Source organism: Pogoniulus pusillus, chromosome 24 (assembly GCF_015220805.1).
Source record: "Pogoniulus pusillus isolate bPogPus1 chromosome 24, bPogPus1.pri, whole genome shotgun sequence".
In the NCBI taxonomy this organism is placed as follows: domain Eukaryota; kingdom Metazoa; phylum Chordata; class Aves; order Piciformes; family Lybiidae; genus Pogoniulus; species Pogoniulus pusillus.
In genome coordinates, this window is record NC_087287.1 from 4,728,465 (window position 1) to 4,748,671 (window position 20,207).

At 52.0% G+C, this 20,207-nt stretch overlaps 1 protein-coding gene across 7 annotated transcripts in view; it reads left to right on the forward strand.

Moving 5' to 3' along the window:
* The window catches only part of TSPAN4 (tetraspanin 4), a 445,397-nt gene that overhangs the window by 238,666 nt on the left and 186,524 nt on the right, over positions 1 to 20,207 (forward strand). For 3 of the 7 annotated variants that reach the window (XR_010306683.1, XR_010306684.1, XM_064163132.1), the window contains exon 1: positions 7,156 to 7,832. Coding sequence is in view for 5 of the 7 variants with exons in the window: in XM_064163132.1 (XP_064019202.1) it covers positions 7,500 to 7,832 (333 nt within the window). In the remaining 2 variants the exon portion in view is untranslated. The other 4 variants (XM_064163136.1, XM_064163133.1, XM_064163135.1 and 1 more) reach the window with 4 other exon arrangements.

Here is a 20,207-nt window from a genome sequence, read left to right on the forward strand (position 1 = left end):
GTTGAAAAGCAGCAAGCTCGCTGCAGAAGTCACTTGTGCACAGGCTTAACTAAAGAGCATTGCAAATCATAGCCCAAATATTTTTTCCTCTCCCATCTATGATTATGTTCTTGCCATAGCAACTAATTATGCCATAAAGCAAAGACCATGACTTCAGGTGGCATGTGAGCAGAAGGAGATGAGCTGCTAAGTATTGAAGATCTATTTTTTTTCATGCAAATATCCTTATTTATAAAGAAAAAGGAGGAAAAATAACACAAATAAACCTCAAGGAAACAAAGAAAAAACATGAAGCAACAACCCTGAAGTCTTCTCTGTAAGTGGAAGTGTTTCTGAGAGGAACCTTTTGTCAGAGGTTTGTTGGAGGCATGGGTAAAGCTTTAATGTAGTTTGCAGGTACAGCTGTGAATATCAAAAGATCTTTGTATTAGCTGAGCTTTGTGTTTGCTGTAAGGAGCTTTGTGCTAGGTCTAGGACATCTTTCTCCTCCAACCCATGCCAGTTCAGGCCGGTCCTCAACCACTTTCCAGCACTGACAGCCTTGCTCACATATTCACAGTATCACAGTATCATCAGGGTTGGAAGAGACCTCACAGATCATCAAGTCCAACCCTTTACCACAGAGCTCAAGGCCAGACCATGGCACCAAGTGCCACGTCCAGTCCTGCCTTGAACAGCTCCAGGGACGGCGACTCCACCACCTCCCCGGGCAGCCCATTCCAGTGTCCAATGACTCTCTCAGGACCCTGGAAACAGAAGGGGAGGTGGAGTGTGCTGCGGCCATCGCGGGCACTCACTGCAGCCCTCACGGGCACTCACTGCAGCCCTCACGGGCACTCACTGAGGCCCGCACAGGCACTCGCTGGGGTCCTCACGGGCACTCACTGTGGCCATTGTGGGCACTCACTGGGGCCCGCACGGGCACTCACTGCGGCCCTCATGGACACTCACTGTGGCCATTGTGGGCACTCGCTGGGGTCCTCGCGGGCACTCACTGTGGCCCGCACAGGCACTCGCTGGGGTCCTCACGAGCACTCACTGTGGCCCGCACAGGCACTCGCTGGGGTCCTCACGGGCACTCACTGTGGCCCGCACAGGCACTCGCTGGGGTCCTCACGAGCACTCACTGTGGCCCGCACAGGCACTCGCTGGGGTCCTCACGGGCACTCACTGTGGCCCGCACAGGCACTTGCTGGGGTCCTCACGGGCACTCACTGTGGCCATTGTGGGCACTCGCTGGGGTCCTCACGGGCACTCACTGTGGCCATTGTGGGCACTCGCTGGGGTCCTCACGGGCACTCACTGCGACCCTTATGGGCACTCACTGCGGCCCTCATGGGCACTCACTGCGGCCCTCATGGGCACTCACTGCGGCCCTTACGGACACTGGGGCCAGCATGGGCACTCACTGAGGCCTTTATGGACACTGCCTCATGGGCACTCACTAGAGCCCTCGTAGATGCTCACTGAGGCCTATATGGACACTGGCTCCCTCAGAATCGGTCACTGGGGCCTATATGGACACTGGCTCCCGCTGGGGCCCTCACGGGCAGCATGATGCTGCTATCACAGGATCCACAGGGGTTGGAAGGGGCCTCCAGATGTCATTGATTCCGGCCTCTCTGCCCTCTGCCTCATCTGATTGCCCTGGCAGCTGTGAGGTCTGGAGGTTAGAACAAGTTCTGCAGCAGGAGGCTGCTGGAAGTGGTTGAGGCTCCATGGCTGGAGACATTCCAGGTGAGGCTGGAGAGGGCTGTGGGCAGCCTGCTCTGGTGGAGGATGTCCCTGCTGAGTGCATGGGGGGGGCTTACACTAAAGCACCTTTGGAGGCCTCTTCCAGCCCAGGTCACCCTGTGACTGTCAGTAGAGCAGTGGGGCTGTGAGCAGCCTGTCCACAGGGAGTGGCTGCCTGTCTGCCAAGGCAGGAGCAGGAAGAACGAAGGAGGCAATTGGAATCGGTTTGGTTACAGGAGGTAGGAGCTTGGTGTGGGGCTGTGGTGACAGGAGGCAGAGAGTGAGGTGGGCTGAACAAGTAGGTGTGTGTCTTGAGATGATGTTTGAGGCTGTGTTGAGAGGTCTGCTGCTGATGCCCGAAGCTTTTCCAGTTTCTGTCTGAGCCTAGAGCTCATCTGACGTGGTTAGGGCATTGCTGCTTCTCTTTCAGAGGCAGGGTTTTGGCTGGAGCCGTTGTGGGGGTTACCAGCCCTCCACTCCAAGCACCAGGGACAGAGTTGTTCCAGGGTAGATGGCAGCATGCCTCCAGAATCGATACAAATTGAACCTCAGCTGGCCAGACAGCACAGTGCTCACTGTCTTCTGTAGAGCAATCAATAGGAACTGGCCACAGGATGGGGATTTACAGGTGCAGCAGGGTAGAGAAAGAAGCAGGCAAAAGCTGAGGTGAACAGAGGTCCAGGCTGTGATTTTAGGCTCAGTTGTGCCCAGAAGGTTTCATGAAAGGTGTAACTCACCTGCCCCTTGAGTCACCTTTGAGGACATAGTGGCCCAGTGCTTGAGAGGTTAATTCTTGCATCGAGTCAGCGTTACTTCATTGCGGTGGCTCAAATGTTGATGTGGACCCCAGCATGTCCCTGCCCCTTTCATCGTCTTTCCTCCAGGGATGAGTGAAAATAGAGTACCTCAGCTCTAGCCTTTTGATTGCTGTTCCCCAGTTGCCATGCAGAGTCTTGTTCCTCCACATCAACATGGCATCCAGAGCCACCAGTGCAGTGTTGCACTGGTCCCAAGGATTTCCCACCGAGGGCCTCAGACTGGGTTTTCTGGTATGGAAGGTTTAAGAAGAGAAGAATTGCAGAGCTGTATAATGTCTGTGCACCAAATGACTCAGGTTTTAATTAGCTGGTGATGCTGGCTTGAGAAGGAAGAGCAGCAATGACTTGAGAGCTGAATTTTACACTGAAGTGCCTTTGCAAAACTGTCATTTGGATGAGGTGAGCTAGAACGGGACCTGAGGGAAGAGTACCCATCATTGGAAGGGCCATGTGGGACCTCTGCCTTCCCCATGGGTTTGCCTGTGTCTGTCTGAAATGCACCCACTCTGCGTTGGTGTTTATTAGTGTTTATTTAAAAGCAGCATTTAGAAACTCCCTTCCTTCTATCTCAGGTCTGGGCTTTGGAAGTGATTCCACCCTTATTAAAGACTGAGCTCTCTTGGAAATTGGTGGTTTCTTACCTCAAGGAAAGGTGAAACCAAGTGATTTCTACCCCTTTGCTTATCCAAATAGCAGCAAGTGAGCTGCTTTTAAGCCTTCAGATGTCTAGTTTAAAGTAAATATGCCAAATTGGCCTCTGATACGTGCTTGCAATACCATGGACACCCTTGTTAAGGAACAATTATCTGCCTTGACACTCTTTCAACATAATCTGTGTGCAGAGCTCTACCCACTTCTGCTTTTTACCCTTTAATGTGGAGCTTTGTGCGCAGGCATTTCTGTGCCAGAGAATGTGCTTCTGTTATAGCTTCACAGAATGGGTTGAGTTGGAAGGGACCTTAAAGATCATCCAATTCCAACACCCTGCCATGGGCAGGAACACCTCCCAGTAGCCCAGGTTGCCCAAGGCCTCATCTGGTCTGGCTTAGAAAACCTCCAAGGAGAGGGCATCCACAGCCTCCCTGGGCAGCTTATTCCAGTGTCTCACTACACTCACTCTCAAGAATTTCTTCATTGTCTCCAGTCTAAATTTGCCCTCCTCAAGCTTCAGTCCATTCCCTCTCATCTCATCACTCCAAGTCCTTGTAAAAAGTCCCTCCCCAGCTTTATTTTTGGCCCCATTTTAGGCACTGGAAGGCTGCTCTAAGGTCTCTGTGGGTGCCAATTAGAGCTCTTCCCATAGAGGTGCCTTACAGACAGTCTCTTGTGTGTGCTCTGGTGTCTAATAGGGCTTGGGGCTCATGCTGGAGTCTTACCTCGCAGTGAAGGCAGTGCTCAGGGCTACCTTTTGCTACCTACATGCACACCTTGAGGGAGCTAATGGCTTGCATATCTGTCAGCTCAGGCTAACTCTGACAAATGGGCTCATGAGCTATTTGCCAGGATACTCAACCAAAGCAGTTCAGTTTCATCATCTTCTTTACCTTAGGAAAGCAGGATCAGAAGGCTCTTAATAGAGGAGAAAATAATTGCCATTGACTGTGTAAATCTGGTCAGCAGAGTTGTTCTAGGGCTCAGTGCTGGGGCCAGTGCTCTTTAATGTCTTTATCTTCCTCCTCTCTACTCTCAATCTCCACTCTCCCAGCTGAAAGCCATTGTCCCTCATCCTGGCACTCCCAGCCATTGTCCAGAGTCCCTCCCCAGCTCTCCTGGAGCCCTTTCAGGTACTGGAGGGCTCCTCTGAGCTTTGCCTGGAGCCTTCTCTTCTCCAGGCTGAACAATCCCAACTCTGCCAGCCTGTCTTAGTGGCCTCCTCTGGACCTGCTCTAGCAGTTCCATGTCCTTCTTATGCTGGGGCTCCAGATCTGGATGCAAGGCTCCAGTTCTGGATGCAGTGCTCCAGGTGGACTCTTAAGAGAGCAGAACAGAGCAGAGCAGAAGATCTACCTGTCTTGTCCTGCTGGTCACACTTCTTTGGGTTTCCCTTGCCAGACTGGTCTGGTTGCCATACAGACGAGGAGGAAGGTTGGAGGCAGAACTGTCTGGTACCACCAGACAAATAGATGGTGTGTTGGAAACTCTGAATGAGATCTGCTTTCTCAGGAAAATCTAAATGTCCTGGGGAGCTGCTTCCCTTGGACAGAGTTTGTACTGTGCAGGAAATGGAGGGAGAAAGAGCAGAGCAGTGAGCTCCATCGTGGCTATGAATTATCTCTGTTCTTAGAGGCAGGGAAATTAAAAATGGGAAAGTGGTAAGTCATCCAAAGTTGTTGAAGCAGATGGTGCAGGAGTTATTGCCCTTGTGTTTTGTGCTCACCTTCTTCCTCTCTAAAGCTAGCACCAGGTAAGCCCAGTGTATTTATAGTTTGCAGAGGAAATTAAGGGAAATAATTAGGCTCTAGCCTTGCAGTTTGTAAATTAACAGAAATAGAGAGTGGTTTGCAGGGGCAAACTGCTCAGGCTATGTGCAGAGGCAGCTGATTTTACTTTTACTAATTTGTTCTTTAATTAATTGGTGCCTGTGTCTGTTGATTTGTGCTGAGAGTGGCAAGATGCTGCATGCAAGAAACCTGTTCTCATCTTGATTAATTCTCTGCTGGGGCAAGGCTTTGAAAAAAATATTAGCCAACCATCTTCTTGCTGAGCTCTGGGAGCTTACTGCCAAGGCAGAGGTTGGGAGTAGGATGGCAGAGCCAGGCTATCCCTTTGGTCAGGTAAGGAGGTGGCACATCTGGAAATGAGGACAGGGAATTTTTAGGATAAAGATAGTAAAATGTCATTTTTTGAGTGTTTATGCTGTAAGTAACACAGGCTCAGTCAGAGCTGGGTTTGTTCAGCCTTGAGAAGACTCAGGGGAGACCTTTTCACCATGGACCCTTATTGCCACAAAGGGTGGCTGCCAGGAGGATGGAGACTTGCTTTTGACAAGGAGCCCCATGGAGAAGACAAGTTACCTGCTGGGGACATTCCCATTGCACTCCAGAAGAAAATATTTCCCATGGAACCATCTCCCAAGGGAAGCAATTGAGTGCCCTGCATGGGCAGTTTGAAGGCTCATCCTGGCAGGCTGCTGGGCAGGAAAATGTTCCCCATGAGCACAGTTGGACTCTGGAACCATCTCTCAAGGGAAGCAGTGGAGTGCCCTGCATGGGCAGTCTGAAGACTTATCCTGGCAGGCTGCTGGACAGCTCATTCCAACTCTGCCATCACCTAGTAAGGTTGGAGCAGATGATCCTTGGTGTCCCCTCCCAGCTGGCATTGTGTGTGGCAGATTTTCAGCTCTTTACAGCTAGACTTTTAGGGAAGATGCCAGCCAGGGAGTTACCTTTTGGGAAATTGGCTGCTGGAGCAGTGCTTCTGCAGCATCATATTTGTGTGGGATGGAGGGAATTGGGAACATCTGTGGTGCTGGGTCTGCAGTGCAGGATTCAAACCTTTAGGTGAGGGAAATGTGGCCTGGGCTGAAGTTGTGCCAGGTGAGAGCTAGGTTGGAGATGAGGAAAATTTTCTCTGTGGTCAGGGACTGGAACAGTCTGCCCAGGAAGGTGGCAGAGTCGTTATCCTTGGAGGTGTTCACGAAGCTGTAGATGTGGTGCTTCAGGATGTAGTTTGGTGGTCGTGGTAGTTGTGTTATGTTTAGACTCGATTGTCTTAGAGGTCTTTTCCAACCTTAATGATTCTGTGACCCTGCTGCATGTACCCCCAGCTTGAAAGTCCGTGTCTGGGGAATTTTAAGACCCATCTGGATGCGTTCCTGTGTGACCTGCCCTAGGTGACCGTGCTTTGGCAAGGGGCTTGGACTGGGTGATCTCTGGAGGTCCCTTCCAAACCCTAACGTTCTACGATGGCTTAGGCATGAGAGCTTTTTGCAGCAGTTCCTTATCCTGATTCTTTCGAGAGAGAAAGTCGGGCAGCCCCGTTACAGCACAGCCCGGGCTGCCCGGTTAACGCACGGCAGCTCCTTTTCGCTACCCCGCGCTGCGAGGGCTCCGGGGCGGGCGTGGGGGACGGCGGCAGGGCAGAGCCCCGTAGCCGAGGGGCTCCAATCGCCCTTCCCACCCGCGCTCCGCCGGGCCTGGAAACCGAAGGGCAGCTTGATACTGCGAAGGGGTACGTGCGTGTGGAGAGGCCGAGGGAGCGGGAGGGCAGGGCGGGGCGGCCCCGCCGGCAGGCTGGGCGGGGGGCGCGGCGCTGGGCCGGGGCGGTGCGGAGCGGAGCCGGGGCGGGCGATTGGCGAGCAGCCGTAGGGGAGTGGCGGCGGCTGGCGCGGCTGGGGCTCGGCGGCTGCCCGGCCCCAGGCTCCCTCCGCACGGAGCGGGCACGGGGAGCCTGGAGAGCAGCGGGCGGCGCGGGGCAGAGCTCGGCGGCCCGGAGGCCGGGGCCGGGGGCGGCTGCTGGGCTTTAGGATAGGTAGTCGGTGCTGTGCGCTGCGGCGCTGTGCTGTCCGTGTGCGGCATGCCAAGCCGGGGGGTTATATGGCATTTGCGAGCCGAGCGAGGTCACACTCCCTTTTTTTAAGCCCCCTTGCCTTGGGTACAGTATATCTCTCTCACTTCTCTCCTCCTCTGGTAGCGGGGTGGGCCGGGAGGGACGCTTGTGAGCCCGGAGGGGATGTTTCCTTGCGCAGAAGCCTCTCCCATGTGGTGGAAGCAGCACGCTGCGCCCCGACAGACTCCGGCTCACCAACTCCGCTGCCCCACAGCACCGCAGGTGTAGCTGCTTGGCAGGATGGCAGACGAAAGAACAGCTGGTGCCGAGCAATAGGGGATTCGGAGCGAGGAGGAGGAGGAGGAGGAGGAGAGAAGCCACCAACCTTTCTCCCGCGCCGTTGGCAGCCGCCGAGTGTCAGTCAGCGCAGCTCTTGCGACGGGGCGAGCCGAAGGCACCATGCGCAGGTCCAGCACCGACGAGTCCACGTACCACAGGAGCCCTTCCCTGGACAGCAAGGATTACAGTTTCCCCAATGGCACTTTCCGGCGCTACAGCAGCATGTATGGTGGCCAGTTTGGGGCTGCCAGCAACTCTTTCTTTGGATTCCACACCAACCCGGGCCCTAAGGCCACCAAGGCTAAGTACACGACACCCAAGGGGAACAAGTACGTTGTCTTTTACCTGGATCTCTCGTTTATTTTTCTCCTAGAACTGAAGAGGTGCAGCATGGCTCACAACTGCCTGCAGTGTATCAAGTACCTAATGTTTGTCTTCAACCTTCTCTTCTGGGTGAGTACACAGTGGAAGCTGCGGGACAGTTGCTTTTGTGTCTGCTTGTTAAGGTGTGAGGTGAACTTGTTGCTGCTTTTCAACTCGGGGGCTTGAACTTGGAAGTTGAGCAAAGTGGTACCTGCTCTTTCTGTGGCCCCATTAATTTGTGTGGATGCCCTACCAAAGGGTTTCCTTCACCCTCTCGTGTTCTGGCCTTCAGCTGGTGTTTCAAAACAGTGACAGAAGGCAGGGTGTTTATAGAGGGCCCTTGCGTGATGCCTTCCTCACTCTGTTGCGTGTGCCTGCCTCAGAAGTTGTGCACAGCCTTAAGGACATCCCTGAGGCCATTCCTGAGTTTAAGGTTGAGCACATGCTTGCATCTGTCACTGTATCATGAATGGCACACTCAGTCCCTTGCAGCGTTAAAGGCTGCATCGGGAACCTCCGGCTGATCATTCTCTGCCCCAGGCAGTGACTGTGGGTCCCCAGTGTTGCCATTCTCTCCCAAAGACATGGCACTGAAGGGTGGAGGGAGGCTAGACCCCTCACTGCTGCTTGTGGGGCTGCTGCTCTGTGGCAGGAGCTTATCAAATCGCTGCGAAGCACACATGTCAGCAGGACACTGTGATGGGACAGATGGGCGTGCACCTACACATCCTCTTAATGAAGTGGCTGCCAGCAGCAGGGCTGGGCACTTCACTGCCATGAAATGGAGCACTGGATAAAGCTCCAGGGTGGGGGTGCTGAGGTTAGAAATGCTGTTTGCCCTGTGAAAAAAGGGGGTAGCATGATTGCCATAGAAGGGATTTCTAGATCAAAGTCTCCCATCCGGATGTGTATGTGGGAGGATCTGTTGTGATGTCCTCGGGAGGTGCTTTTAAATGCCTTGTGCCTCCTGAGGGACATCGGGGGTGTTTAGAGGTGGCACTGCTCCTGTCCCAGAGCTTGAGGAAGGAGTGTGCTTGCAGCTGGATGTAATCACCTCGCCGTCACTGCCTGCCTGTGCTCTCTGGAGTTGTGGGAGGTGCGGGAGTGCTGTGGTGAGCTGGGCAGAGCTGTTCTCTGGTGTGTGCTGCTGTACAGCTGTGTAAAGCCAGGCTTCTGCAGTGCACCAGGGAGCACAAAGTGCAGGCAACTTCTGCTGGCCTGAGGCATGCCGAGGAGCTGGGATGCGATGAGCTAGCTCAAGCCTACGAAAGTGGCACGGTGCTAACCAGAGTTCTGAACCGCAGCGAGGATGCTCTCTGCACACCTTAGGCAAGCTGGCAGAAAGAGTGTTGGCTAAGACTGCAGCCTGCCCTCCAACTCTGACTCTGGTTGCTTCTGCGTTCCCAAAGATTGTCTAATTGCAGCTTACTGCAGACCTTGCTTAAAAGAAAAAGGAAGCACTCTCTGTCTTGCTCTTGCAAGCCTCGTGCCTCTTCTGGCTGTCCCTGGCTGAGATTCCAGCCCTGACAGCTCCTTGGAGGGTGTGCTGGAGAAATGGAATAGGATGCTGGCATTAATAGCTCTTTTCAGGGCTGTGCATGACACTGCCACGAAGGATATTCGCTGCATCCTGATTCCTTTTACAATATTCATCTTCCACTGAAGCATGTGATAAGAAGAGGAATGCTGCAAGTAGTAATGTGTGTGTATTTACAGGGGCAGGATGGCACAGAATAATGAGTCTTTGACATGGTTTTTTTAGCAGGAAAGCTTTCTAGAGAGTAGGAAAGCTTTTTGTGTATCCTCTGAGACTATCAAAGGTATTCTTAAATGTCTGGGGAGAGAGAAAGGCCAGAGGTCCCAAAAAAAGAGAGAATAGCCATAACTGGGCTCTTAATGAACTAAAGCATAAGGGCAGGTGAATGGGTGGTGGCAAACACTGCAGCACCATTTGTTTTGTTTCCCTTTCCCATGCTACCTGCACAGCAGGAGTGATTGATGATGATCATGTCCAAATGAGGTTTGCACAGCATGTAGTTATCATAGCTGGAGCTCCTCACCTTCTCACAGTGGAGAAAGCAGCTGACAAAGAAGAGCTCTTTTTAAGAAGTACTGGCCTGAGCTGCCCTACCTTCACTGAAAGCAGGAAGAAAATCCCATTTCCAGTGATGTGAGCTCCTGCAGTGATCACAGGTTGATGAAGCTGGGTTGCTTTGCAAGTTGCTGTTGGCTGTCTGTGGTGTTTTACTTTGGGGAATGAAAGGAGAAGCTTCCCGGCAAGCAGGCAGGTTTCTCTTTGCAGACATGCTCGGGGAAGTTTTGCTGTCTCCACCTTTCCCCTCCATCCTTCTCTAGGTAGTTGATTAGTGACAGGCAATAGCAAGTAGAGAGAGGAGATTTGCTTTAGTCATGCTTTGACCTCCAGCTCAAACGTGCAGTTATTTCCATGCACAGAGAGCACTCACTGCATTAAGTGAATTAAATGCTTATTGCAGGTTGTTTCTGCTTTTTTGTTCTGTTTGCAGCAAATGCAAATGAAAGAATTTGCTTCTTCCCACTCCCATTCATTAACCTCAGCATCCCTACAACCTAGTCCCCACTAAATGCAGCTGCCTTTCCTCACAACCTGGCAGAGAACTTCTCCCCAGCCCTCTGTAACTCCAGTGGGATTGGTGCTGCCTTTCTGAGGAGAAGACCCCTGTCAGGCTGCTGAATTTCTGGGAATCAGCATCTCAGAGACCTTGCTTTGAAATGTTCCTGCCAAGCTTTATTGGATTAGGTGCTGCTCTTGTGCTGTGAAATGTTTAAAAGCTGTCTTACAACTGGGAAAATAGAGCACATTTCCCCTCCCCTTTCTGACAGGGAGCGAGAGGGAACACAAAGCTCCTGCACAAATGTCAGGGGCTGAGGTGCCTTGTCAGTGCTGCTGCTGAATCTAGTCCGTTGGTGAAGCAGAGCAGCAGCTACTGGGGTAGGGAAAGAAGCTACCAGGCCTAGAATAGCTGCTTTCCTCCAGGAAAAGTCCTGCACAAATTGCTCTGGCTGCATTTACAACGACTCTGGCTAGGAAGGTACTGAAAAATGGGCTAAACATTATCAGACAGCAGCTCTGCCGCTCCAATGGGAATTGCCCTTCAGAGCCCAGTGCCTGGAATGCTGCCAGATGCAGAGGAGCCATGGCTGGATGGCTGCACTGCTTTCTGAGCTCCCCAAATAAGTTTTGTCACCTGCTACACAATACTTGCCTGACTTCATTCATTTTTATGGGCTTCCATTTTGCTTTTGTTGAAATTGCTGAACCCTTGAGGCTTAAAAGATCACCTGGGAGGGGCACAAAGCAGAGTGGGTTTAATTCCTAATGAAATATTTGGGTTTGACTGTCAAATGCCCAGGGAAGAAGAATTGTTTTCCACAGCCTGTCCTCCAAACATGTAGAGTTTCTTTATGAGAGTCAGTAACATGAACAGTTTTCTTTCTGTGCTTGTAATTCAAGGCTCTGCTTGCCTTTTCTTTTTTTTTCTTGTCAAAAAAAGATAGGATATATCCTAAGGGCTGAGAGAGTGCTACAGAGAGAAAAATGTCATCTCCTTAATCCCCCTTGGTTTAATGTCAGCATTCCCACTTCCTTTGACTTCTATCTCCCAAACCTGCATGTCTCAGGAAAGGAAATGCACAGAACTGTCCTTGTGTTTCCAGTGCCTCTTGCTTTCCTGAAGAGATCCTCTGCTAGAGAAAACCAAAGCACTGAATTCCTGTGTCTGACTCCTCAGGGGATGCTTTAGCCAATGCAGAAATCCAGTAAAGCACAGGATCTGCAAGATGCAGTTTAGTAAGACTAAAGGACAAGATGCTGTCTGGAGGGGCCTGGACAGGCTGGAGAGGTGGGATGAGGAGAATCTCAATAAGGCAAAATGCAAGATCCTGGACCCAGGTCAGGACAACCCTCACTACCAATCCAGGCTGGGAGTGATGAATGAGAGCAGCCCTGCAGAGAAGGACTTGGGAGTGCTGGTGGGGGATAAGCTGAACATGAGCCAGCAGTGGGCACTGGCAGCCCAGAAGGGCCATGGCAGCCTGGGCTGCATCAAAGGAAGCTTGGCCAGAGCTGGAGAGAGGGGATCCTGCCCCTCTGCTCTTCTGCTGTGTCTAGCTATGGGAATCAGAACAAGAGAGACATGGATCTGCTGGAGTAGGTCCAGAAGAGGCCACAAAGATGATCAGAGGGTTGGAGTAGCCTGAAAGGGCAGTAGAACTGGGGCAGTTCATCCTGGAGAGAAGTCTCCAGGGAGACCTTAGAGCTGCATTTCAGTGTCTGAAGGAGACCTATGGGCAGGCTGGGGAGGGACTGTTCAGAGGGGCCTGTAGTGACAGGATGAGGGCAATGGTTTGAAACTGGAGCAGAGAGGACTGGATGAGCATTAAGGCTCCCTTCCAGCCCAAACCATTCTCTGAGTCTGGAAGAAGGAATGTGCAGGGCAGCTGGCAGAAGGAACAGCCTGACCTGAAAGTGCACTCTGTGGCATTATGTGGTCTTGAGGGATCCTGGCCAAATTTGCTCAGAGAAGGAGGGCAGAGAGGTACCCCCTCGTGCTTTTGCACCTCGCTGGGAAGCCATCTGACACGATGAACTTGAGGAGAGCTGTGCACTGAATTTACTCCCTAAGCTGGGGGATTTTGTGAGGGAAGCAGATGAATTTGTTGAATGGGATTCCTTGGCCTTCATCTGCATCCTCCATCAGTCAGCTGAATGAGATTGATGGCTAAAGCAGGCAGAACCTCTACAGACTGCTCGTGCTTGAGCACAGCAATCATTTCCTAGTTACACTTGGCTGCAGTCTTAAGTTGGTGGGGGAAAAAAGAGCAGTAGAGCAGGAAACCATTTTAAAAGCAGGGCCAGCATCTGATCATCATTATTTGTGCATGTTCTCCTCTGATGAGCAGGGCCTGCCACTCATCCCAGGGAGCTGAGCCTGGCAAGGAAGATAGCTGCACCTCAACCAGTTGGGTACTGCTCTAAGAAGACAGTTAGATGAGAGAGGAAGCAGGTTGTGTATTTTCCTGTGGGACAGGTGGATAATCTCTGGCAGTCAAGAAACTGATTAAGCAGCAACCAAAATTTTGCTTCTCTGTGGTCAGGGATTGGAGCAGGCTGCCCAGGGAGGTGGTGGAGTCCCCATCCCTGGAGGTGTTCAAGCAATGTGTGACCGTGGCAGTTGAGGACATGGTTTAGTGACTGTATTAGGTTGATGGTTTGTTGATCCTAGAGGGCTTCTCCAACCCAAACAATGCTGTGATTCTGTAATTAAAGCATGGGAAATTTACCCCAGAATGTTGTTTTCTCTAAGTGCCTCTAAGTCTGTGATTTTCTTTTGTTCCTTCCCTCCTCCAGAAGCTCTCCAGTCTGATATTGTATCTCTGACGTGGTGATGGCTCTCTGAGAATGGATTTGAATGAGTATTGCTTTTATGGAAGGGAGAGCCATTTGATATGGGAGTTAGGCATCAAAAAGTGGCATTTCCAAGAGGAGCAGAACTATTGAGAGCTGGTATCAGGAGTGAGAGGGAGACGATTGCACTACCTGATGGCTGGTTTCAATGGGTGCCAATTAGAGCTCTTCCCATAGAGGTGCCTTACAGACAGTCTCTTGTGTGTGCTCTGGTGTCTAATAGGGCTTGGGGCTCATGCTGGAGTCTTACCTTGCAGTGAAGGCAGTGCTCAGGGCTACCTTTTGCTACCTACATGCACACCTTGAGGGAGCTAATGGCTTGCATATCTGTCAGCTCAGGCTAACTCTGACAAATGGGCTCATGAGCTACTTGCCAGGATACTCAACCAAAGCAGTTCAGTTTCATCATCTTCTTTACCTTAGGAAAGCAGGATCAGAAGGCTCTTAATAGAGGAGAAAATAATTGCCATTGACTGTATAAATCCGGTCAGCAGAGTTGTTCTAGGGCTCAGTGCTGGGGCCAGTGCTCTTTAATGTCTTTATCTTCCTCCTCTCCACTCTCAATCTCCACTCTCCCAGCTGAAAGCCATTGTCCCTCATCCTGGCACTCCCGGCCCTTGTCCAGAGTCCCTCCCCAGCTCTCCTGGAGCCCTTTCAGATACTGGAGGGCTCATCTGAGCTTTGCCTGGAGCCTTCTCTTCTCCAGGCTGAACAATCCCAACTCTGCCAGCCTGTCCCCAGAGGGGAGGTTCTCCAGCCCTCTGAGCATCTTGGTGTCCTCCTCTGGACCCTTTCCAGCAGCTCCATCCCCTCCTTGTGCTTGGAGGATGCTTCCAGAACTCGACTGGAAGGATTTTTGGAGGCTAGCCACTACTCCTTACAGATTTCTCATCTTGGGGGCTAGGATCAATCTGTGACACACTGTCCTGTATCAGGTGGAGTGTGGGCAGCAGGACAAGGGAGGTTCTTGTGCCCCTGTGCTCAGCACTGCTCAGGCCACCCCTTGAGTGCTGTGTCCAGATCTGGGCTCCTCAAGTCAAGAGAGATGCTGAGGTGCTGGAAAGTCTTCAGAGAAGGGCAGCAAGGCTGGGGAGGGGCCTGGAGCAGAGCCCTGTGAGGAGAGGCTGAGGGAGCTGGGGGTGTGCAGCCTGCAGAAGAAGAGGCTCAGGGCAGAGCTCATTGCTGCCTGCAGGGAGGCTGTAGCCAGGTGGGGTTGGGCTCTGCTGCCAGGCAGCCAGCAGCAGAAGAAGGGGACACAGCCTGAAGCTGTGCCAGGGCAGGTCTGGGCTGGATGTTGTTAGGAAGTTGCTGGCAGAGAGAGTGATTGGCATTGGAATGGGCTGCCCAGGGAGGTGGTGGAGTGGCTGTGGCTGGAGGTGTTGCAGCCAAGCCTGGCTGGGGCACTTAGTGCCATGGTCTGGTTGGTTGGGCAGGGCTGGGTGCTAGGTTGGGCTGGCTGAGCTTGGAGCTCTCTTCCAACCTGCTTGATTCTATGAAGAGACACTGTCATGTACTCTGCACATTAGGAGGTCTTTTCCAGCCACTCTTGAGTCTTTGTTTTAGGATATCTGCCTTTTGGTCAGGAGATTGTTTGCAGCTCTCTCCCTGCAGAATAAAATCCCAGTCCCAGGTTGTCTGCCTACACTCCTGTTTATAACATGATAGCTTTTAATGCTCCTCTGTGATTTATTTATTTGGAACATAACTTCTGGCTAAGGTAGCAAATCTCTCCCAGCAACTGTATGAATAATATACAGCATCCAGATAAAGAGATAAAGACACTGCTCTGTGGTATTTATAGTGTCAAGTGAGCACTGCTGGGTCACAGCTGAAATGCAGAGCTGGGTGCATTGACTTCTGCATACTCAGGCAGTAAATTGTATTTCATAGTAATGTCCTGGAATTGTTTCTCCAGGAGAGAAGCCTCACAAGATGTAAAAGGAGTAAAGGAAATTGCAATTGCAGTCTGTAATTAGTGTGTCATGCTGCAAGGCAGCTTAATTCTGGCTGCAGCAGAGAGACCAACCCCCTCCCAGCCTGCTTTCAGTGGGAATGCACCCACAGCCTTAGCACCTCACACTGTTCAGCTGAGGCTTGCTCTAAAGGTGCCACAGATTTGAGGCAGTAGCTTGGATGGCACAGAAGGTTCAGGTCTTTGTCAGTGACATGGGCAGTTGGATTGAGTTTGATGAAACCAAGCTGTGTGATGCTGTGGGCTCACCCAAGGGCAGGGATGGCATCCAGACAGGATTTGGAAGTGGCCAGTGCCAACTGCATGAGGTTTCAGCAAGTCACAGTGCAAGGTCCAGCAGCTGGGTCAGGCTAAGTCCAGGCACAAATCTGGGCTGGTTGGAGTAAAAGCCTTGGGGGTGTTGGTTGTTGAGCAGCTCCCCAGGAGCCTGCAGTGCTCTCATACAGCCCAGCAGGCACTTGTGTGCTGGGCTGCAGCCAGAGCAGTGTGGGCAGCAGGGCAGGAGAGGGCATCCTGCCCCTTGGCTCTGCTCTGCTCAGAGCTCACCTCCAATCCTGCCTCCAGCTCTGCTGTCCCCAGCAGAAGGAGGGCACAGAGCTGCTGGAGTGAGGCCAGAGCAGGCCACAGAGGTGATCCCAGGGCTGGAGCAGCTCTGCTGTGAGCACAGGCTGAGGCAGCTGGGGGTGTGCAGCCTGCAGAGGAGAAGGCTCCAGGGGCACCTGAGAGCTGCTGCCAGTGCCTGAAGGGAGCCTGCAGGAAGGCTGCAGAGAGACTTCTGCTGAGGCTGTCTGGAGCCAGGCCAAGGGGGAATGGTTTGGAGCTGAGGCAGAAGTTGTTGAGTGTGAGGGCGGTGAGACTTTGGCACAGGCTGCCCAGGGAGGTTTTGGATGCTTCCTCTTTGGAGGTGTTCAAGGCCAGGCTGAATGAGGCCTTGAGCAGCTGAGTCTAGTTGAGAGGTGTCCTTGCCCATGGCAGGGTGATTGTAGTAGGTGATCTTTGATGCCACTTCCATCTTAAGCCATTCTGTCTACAAGGACAGAGGACTTGGTCTTGTAAGCTTTTATCCAAAGGCTATCAAGACTTTTGGGTGGGTTATGAGTTGTTCTTGCATTTCCCCATTGCTCCTGGAGCCCTTTTTGTTCTTTCCTTGGCCACCTTACCTTTGTTTACTTTCCAGCACTCTCAGGCTAGTGCAGCAGCAGCTATTGCTCTCTGTCATCTTACTCCTGGTGTCCCTCTGAGCTTTGGAGGTGGCTCTAAATCTGACTTGATCCATACTGGCTTATTATATATTATTACTTTGTCTCCCCTTGTTTCTGCTCTGCATGCCATACCATGCTTGATTATCTGACAGGTATCTTCATGTTTTCACTTCATTCCAGGCTTTACAGGGTAATTCTGGTGACTGAAGCTTCCCTTTGCCCTCCAGCTGTGTTCTGTAAACTCTTTTGTGAGGACTCATCCAGTGTGATGCCTGCAGACACTGTTTCTGCTGGCCAGGAAGTGGTAATGAGTTAGCAGTGCTGACTGTGGGTGTTACATGTGTTCATTCTGCACATCACTTCATCTTTGCTGCCTCTTATTTAAGGCCTCCTCCCCTATGCCTCTTTTCAGGTGTTCCCTGGTCCCAGCACTGGGGACAGCTCTCTTTACCACTGATCTGGGTGAGGGGGTGCAGGCACCCTCAGTTGGTTTGCAGATGACACCAAGCTGGGAGAGTGATCTGCAGGATGGTTAGAGTCTCTGCAGAGGGACCTGAACAGACTGGATGGGTGGGCTGAGGTTTAACACAGACAAGTGTCAGATCCTGCATTTGGGACACAACAACCCCAGGAAGGCTCCAGGCTTGAGGCAGAGTGGCTGTAGACTGCCCAGTAAGAATGGACCTGGGGTTGCTGGTTGGCAGCAGCTGAAGATGGGCCAAGGTGTGCCCAGGTGGCCAAGAAGGGCATCTGCAACCTGGCCTGAATCAGCAGTGGTGTGGCTAGCAGGAGTAGGGCAGAGATTGTGTCCCTGTACTGAGCACTGGTGAGGCCACACCCTGAGTTACTGGCTTCAGTTTTGGGCTCCTCATTCCAAGGAGGACATTGAGCAGCTGGAGAGTGTCCAGAGAAGGTCAAGAAAGGTGGAGAAGGATCTGGAGAAGAGGGCTGGGGAGCAGCAGCTGAGGGAGCTGGGGGTGTGCAGTGTGGAGAAGAGGAGGCTGAGGGCAGAGCTCATTGCTCTCTGCAGCTCCCTGAGAGGAGGTTGGAGCCAGGTGGGAATTGAGATCTTCTCTATTGTATCAGGTGATAGGGTGAGAGAGAATGTCCTCAAGTTGTGCCAGGGGATGGTTAGGTTGGAGATGAGGACAAATGTCTCAGCTGCAGGAGTGGTCAGGGCTTGGCACAGGCTGCCCAGGGAAGTGGTGGAGGTATTGGAAATGGACCTGGAGGTGTTCAAGCAAGGTGTGACCATGGCAGCTGGGGCCATAGTTTGCTGGCCATGGTGGGGTTGAGTTAATGGTTGGGCTCAGTGATCTTAGTGAGCTTTTCCTATCCAAACAGTTCTTTGAACATCTTCTTTGTCTTTCAACAGCAGTTGCTATTGTTTCCCCCCTCACAACTGGAAACTGCACTTTTAGCTGGGCCTATTCGTGGCCTTTTCTTGCTGCCACCCCTCTGCAAAGGGACCCTCAGTTCTGTCCCACCACACTGCCCCTCTTGTGTTGGTGAGCCTTTGTAGAGGCACTGCCTTCACCTCAGCCCACTGGACACTGCTGCTCTGGCTTTGTCAGCAGCGTTTAGGCAGGGCTGTAGCACAAATTGTTTGCTTCTGCCTGGATAAATCTCTTGACTGATCCATTTGTGGCAGGCTGGGCAGGAGCGGAGGTGACACATTTGATTCTGTTTTCTTCTGGAGCTGTGGACATGAATCGAGTTCTGCTGCCACTTGCAATCTGTTACAAGCTCCCACTCTTGAAGGCCAGAGTTTTATCACATCCACCATCTGCTCTGTACTTGCTACCTCCATACACAACACTTGGCTGGTTTAGAATGACTTTGCAGACTAAAGAACCCAGGGATGGTCTCATTCATCCATGCTGCCACTACCAGAGCACACCCTGAAGTCTCTTTAGCCATCAAAAAGCAGACTTTGTTTTGTTGCTTATTCGTGAGTCACTCCATGACCTCCAAGTGTGAGACTTTTCCACTTCTGTAGCACTGCAGCACTTTCCTGATGTCCCCAGGCCGCTTATTGTGCAGCAGTAAGTCTGGAGCAAAAGGAGGGAGCAACCTTGAGAGCTTTCATGGCAAAGCAGGAGCAGTCTGAGTGTGCCTGAGCCCATTCCTTGCAGCCATCTCTGTTACAAGCAGCTCATTTTGACCTTTTCTTGTCCCATGTGCCCCTCATGGTGGGATTGGGTTGGAGAACAGGCTGGCTGTATCCTGTGCTGCTTTGGTGCCCTCTACCTCCTCTCCTGATGGTGGATGTGATAAAGGATCTCTGTGCACCTTGGTTGGTGTGTTAGAGCTTGGTGTCACACCACAAAGAACCCAGGCGTGCTCTTTGTAGTCGAGGCTGTTCCCTTCCTGGTGCTCCTCACGACAGAAGGCTCAAACTAGAGGTGTAAATGATCACAGGGCTTACATTAGCCAAAGTGGGGAGTGTCTCCAGCACTCCAGGATGAGCATTTGTGACCCTTTTCCATGTCATTGTGTGAGTCAGCAGGTTGAGAGAGGGGATCCTGCCCCTCTGATCTGCTCTGGAGAGACCTTACCTGCAGTGCTTAGTCCAGCTCTGGGAGCCCCAACACAAGAGGGACATGGAACTGATGGAGCACATCCAGAGGAGGCCACAAAGCTGATCAGAAGGCTGGAGAACCTCTGCTATGGGGACCGGCTGGGAGAGTTGGGGCTGTGCAGCCTGGAGAAGAGAAGGTTCCAGGGAGACCTTAGGGCTGAAGGGGACCTACAGGCAGGCTGGGGAGGGACCTCTCAGAAGGGCCTGTAGGGATAAGCTGAGGGCAGTGGTTTGGAACTGGAGCAGGGCAGAGTTAGGTTGGACATCAGGAGGAAGTTGTGTGCATTGAGGAACACTGGAACAGGTTGTCTGGAGAGGTGGTTGAGGCTCCATCCCTGGAGGTATTCAAGATAAGGCTTGACAGGACTCTGGGCAGCCTGATCTAGTGGAGAATGTCTCTGCTGACTCCAGAAGAGGTTGAAGGAGATGTTCTTTGGGGGTCCCTTCCAACCCAGACCATTCTGTGACTTCCAGTGAGTTATTATCTTGATGTTGGAGCTTGGAGGTGGTTGAAGCTTGGAGATAATCAATGCTTTGTCAGTGCAGCTGCAGTCTCTCTCTCTCCAGTCATCTCCAGCCCATTCAATTCCCAGCTCAGTGTTTTTAGCACAAGCTGCTCACAGTTTTGTGGTACCTTGGCTGTAGCAGCAGTGTGGATTACCCTGCCCCTCTGTTCCATCACTCCTGTCTGCAGCCTAATCCAGTTTAGTCACTTGATGATTCTGCTGTGAGGCTGTGAAAGCAGCAGAAGGCCCTGCATTGGAAATCTCATCTCTGCACTTTGTTGTTCTTTCTGCTGGTCACCTCGACCTTCTTATCCATGGACTCCAAACAGCCCTGGCCTCCTAAGAAACCTGAGCTCTCCAGCATGTTCTTCTTGGAACTGATTGTACTTTTTCTGTCACACTTGATTTTTTTCTCTAGAGAAATGTACTTTTCTTTTTTGTTTCATGAGGGTTTTACCATTCCACAGGAGGTGAGGGCTGGAAGGGACCTCTGGAGATCATCTGGTTTCCATTTGAGGCCACACCTTGAGTTTGGGCCACTCACTACAAGAAGGACATTGAGGTGCTGGGGAGTGTCCAAAGAAGGACAACCAAGCTGGTGAAAGGCCTTGAACAAAAGTCCTGTGAGGAGCAGCTGAGGCAGATGGAGTTGCTTAGCCTCCAGAAGAGGAAGTTGAGAGGAGACCTTCTTGCCCTTTACAAATCCCTGAAAGGATACCTGCTCCCTGGAGGTGTTCAAGCCAAGTGGGATGAGGCTT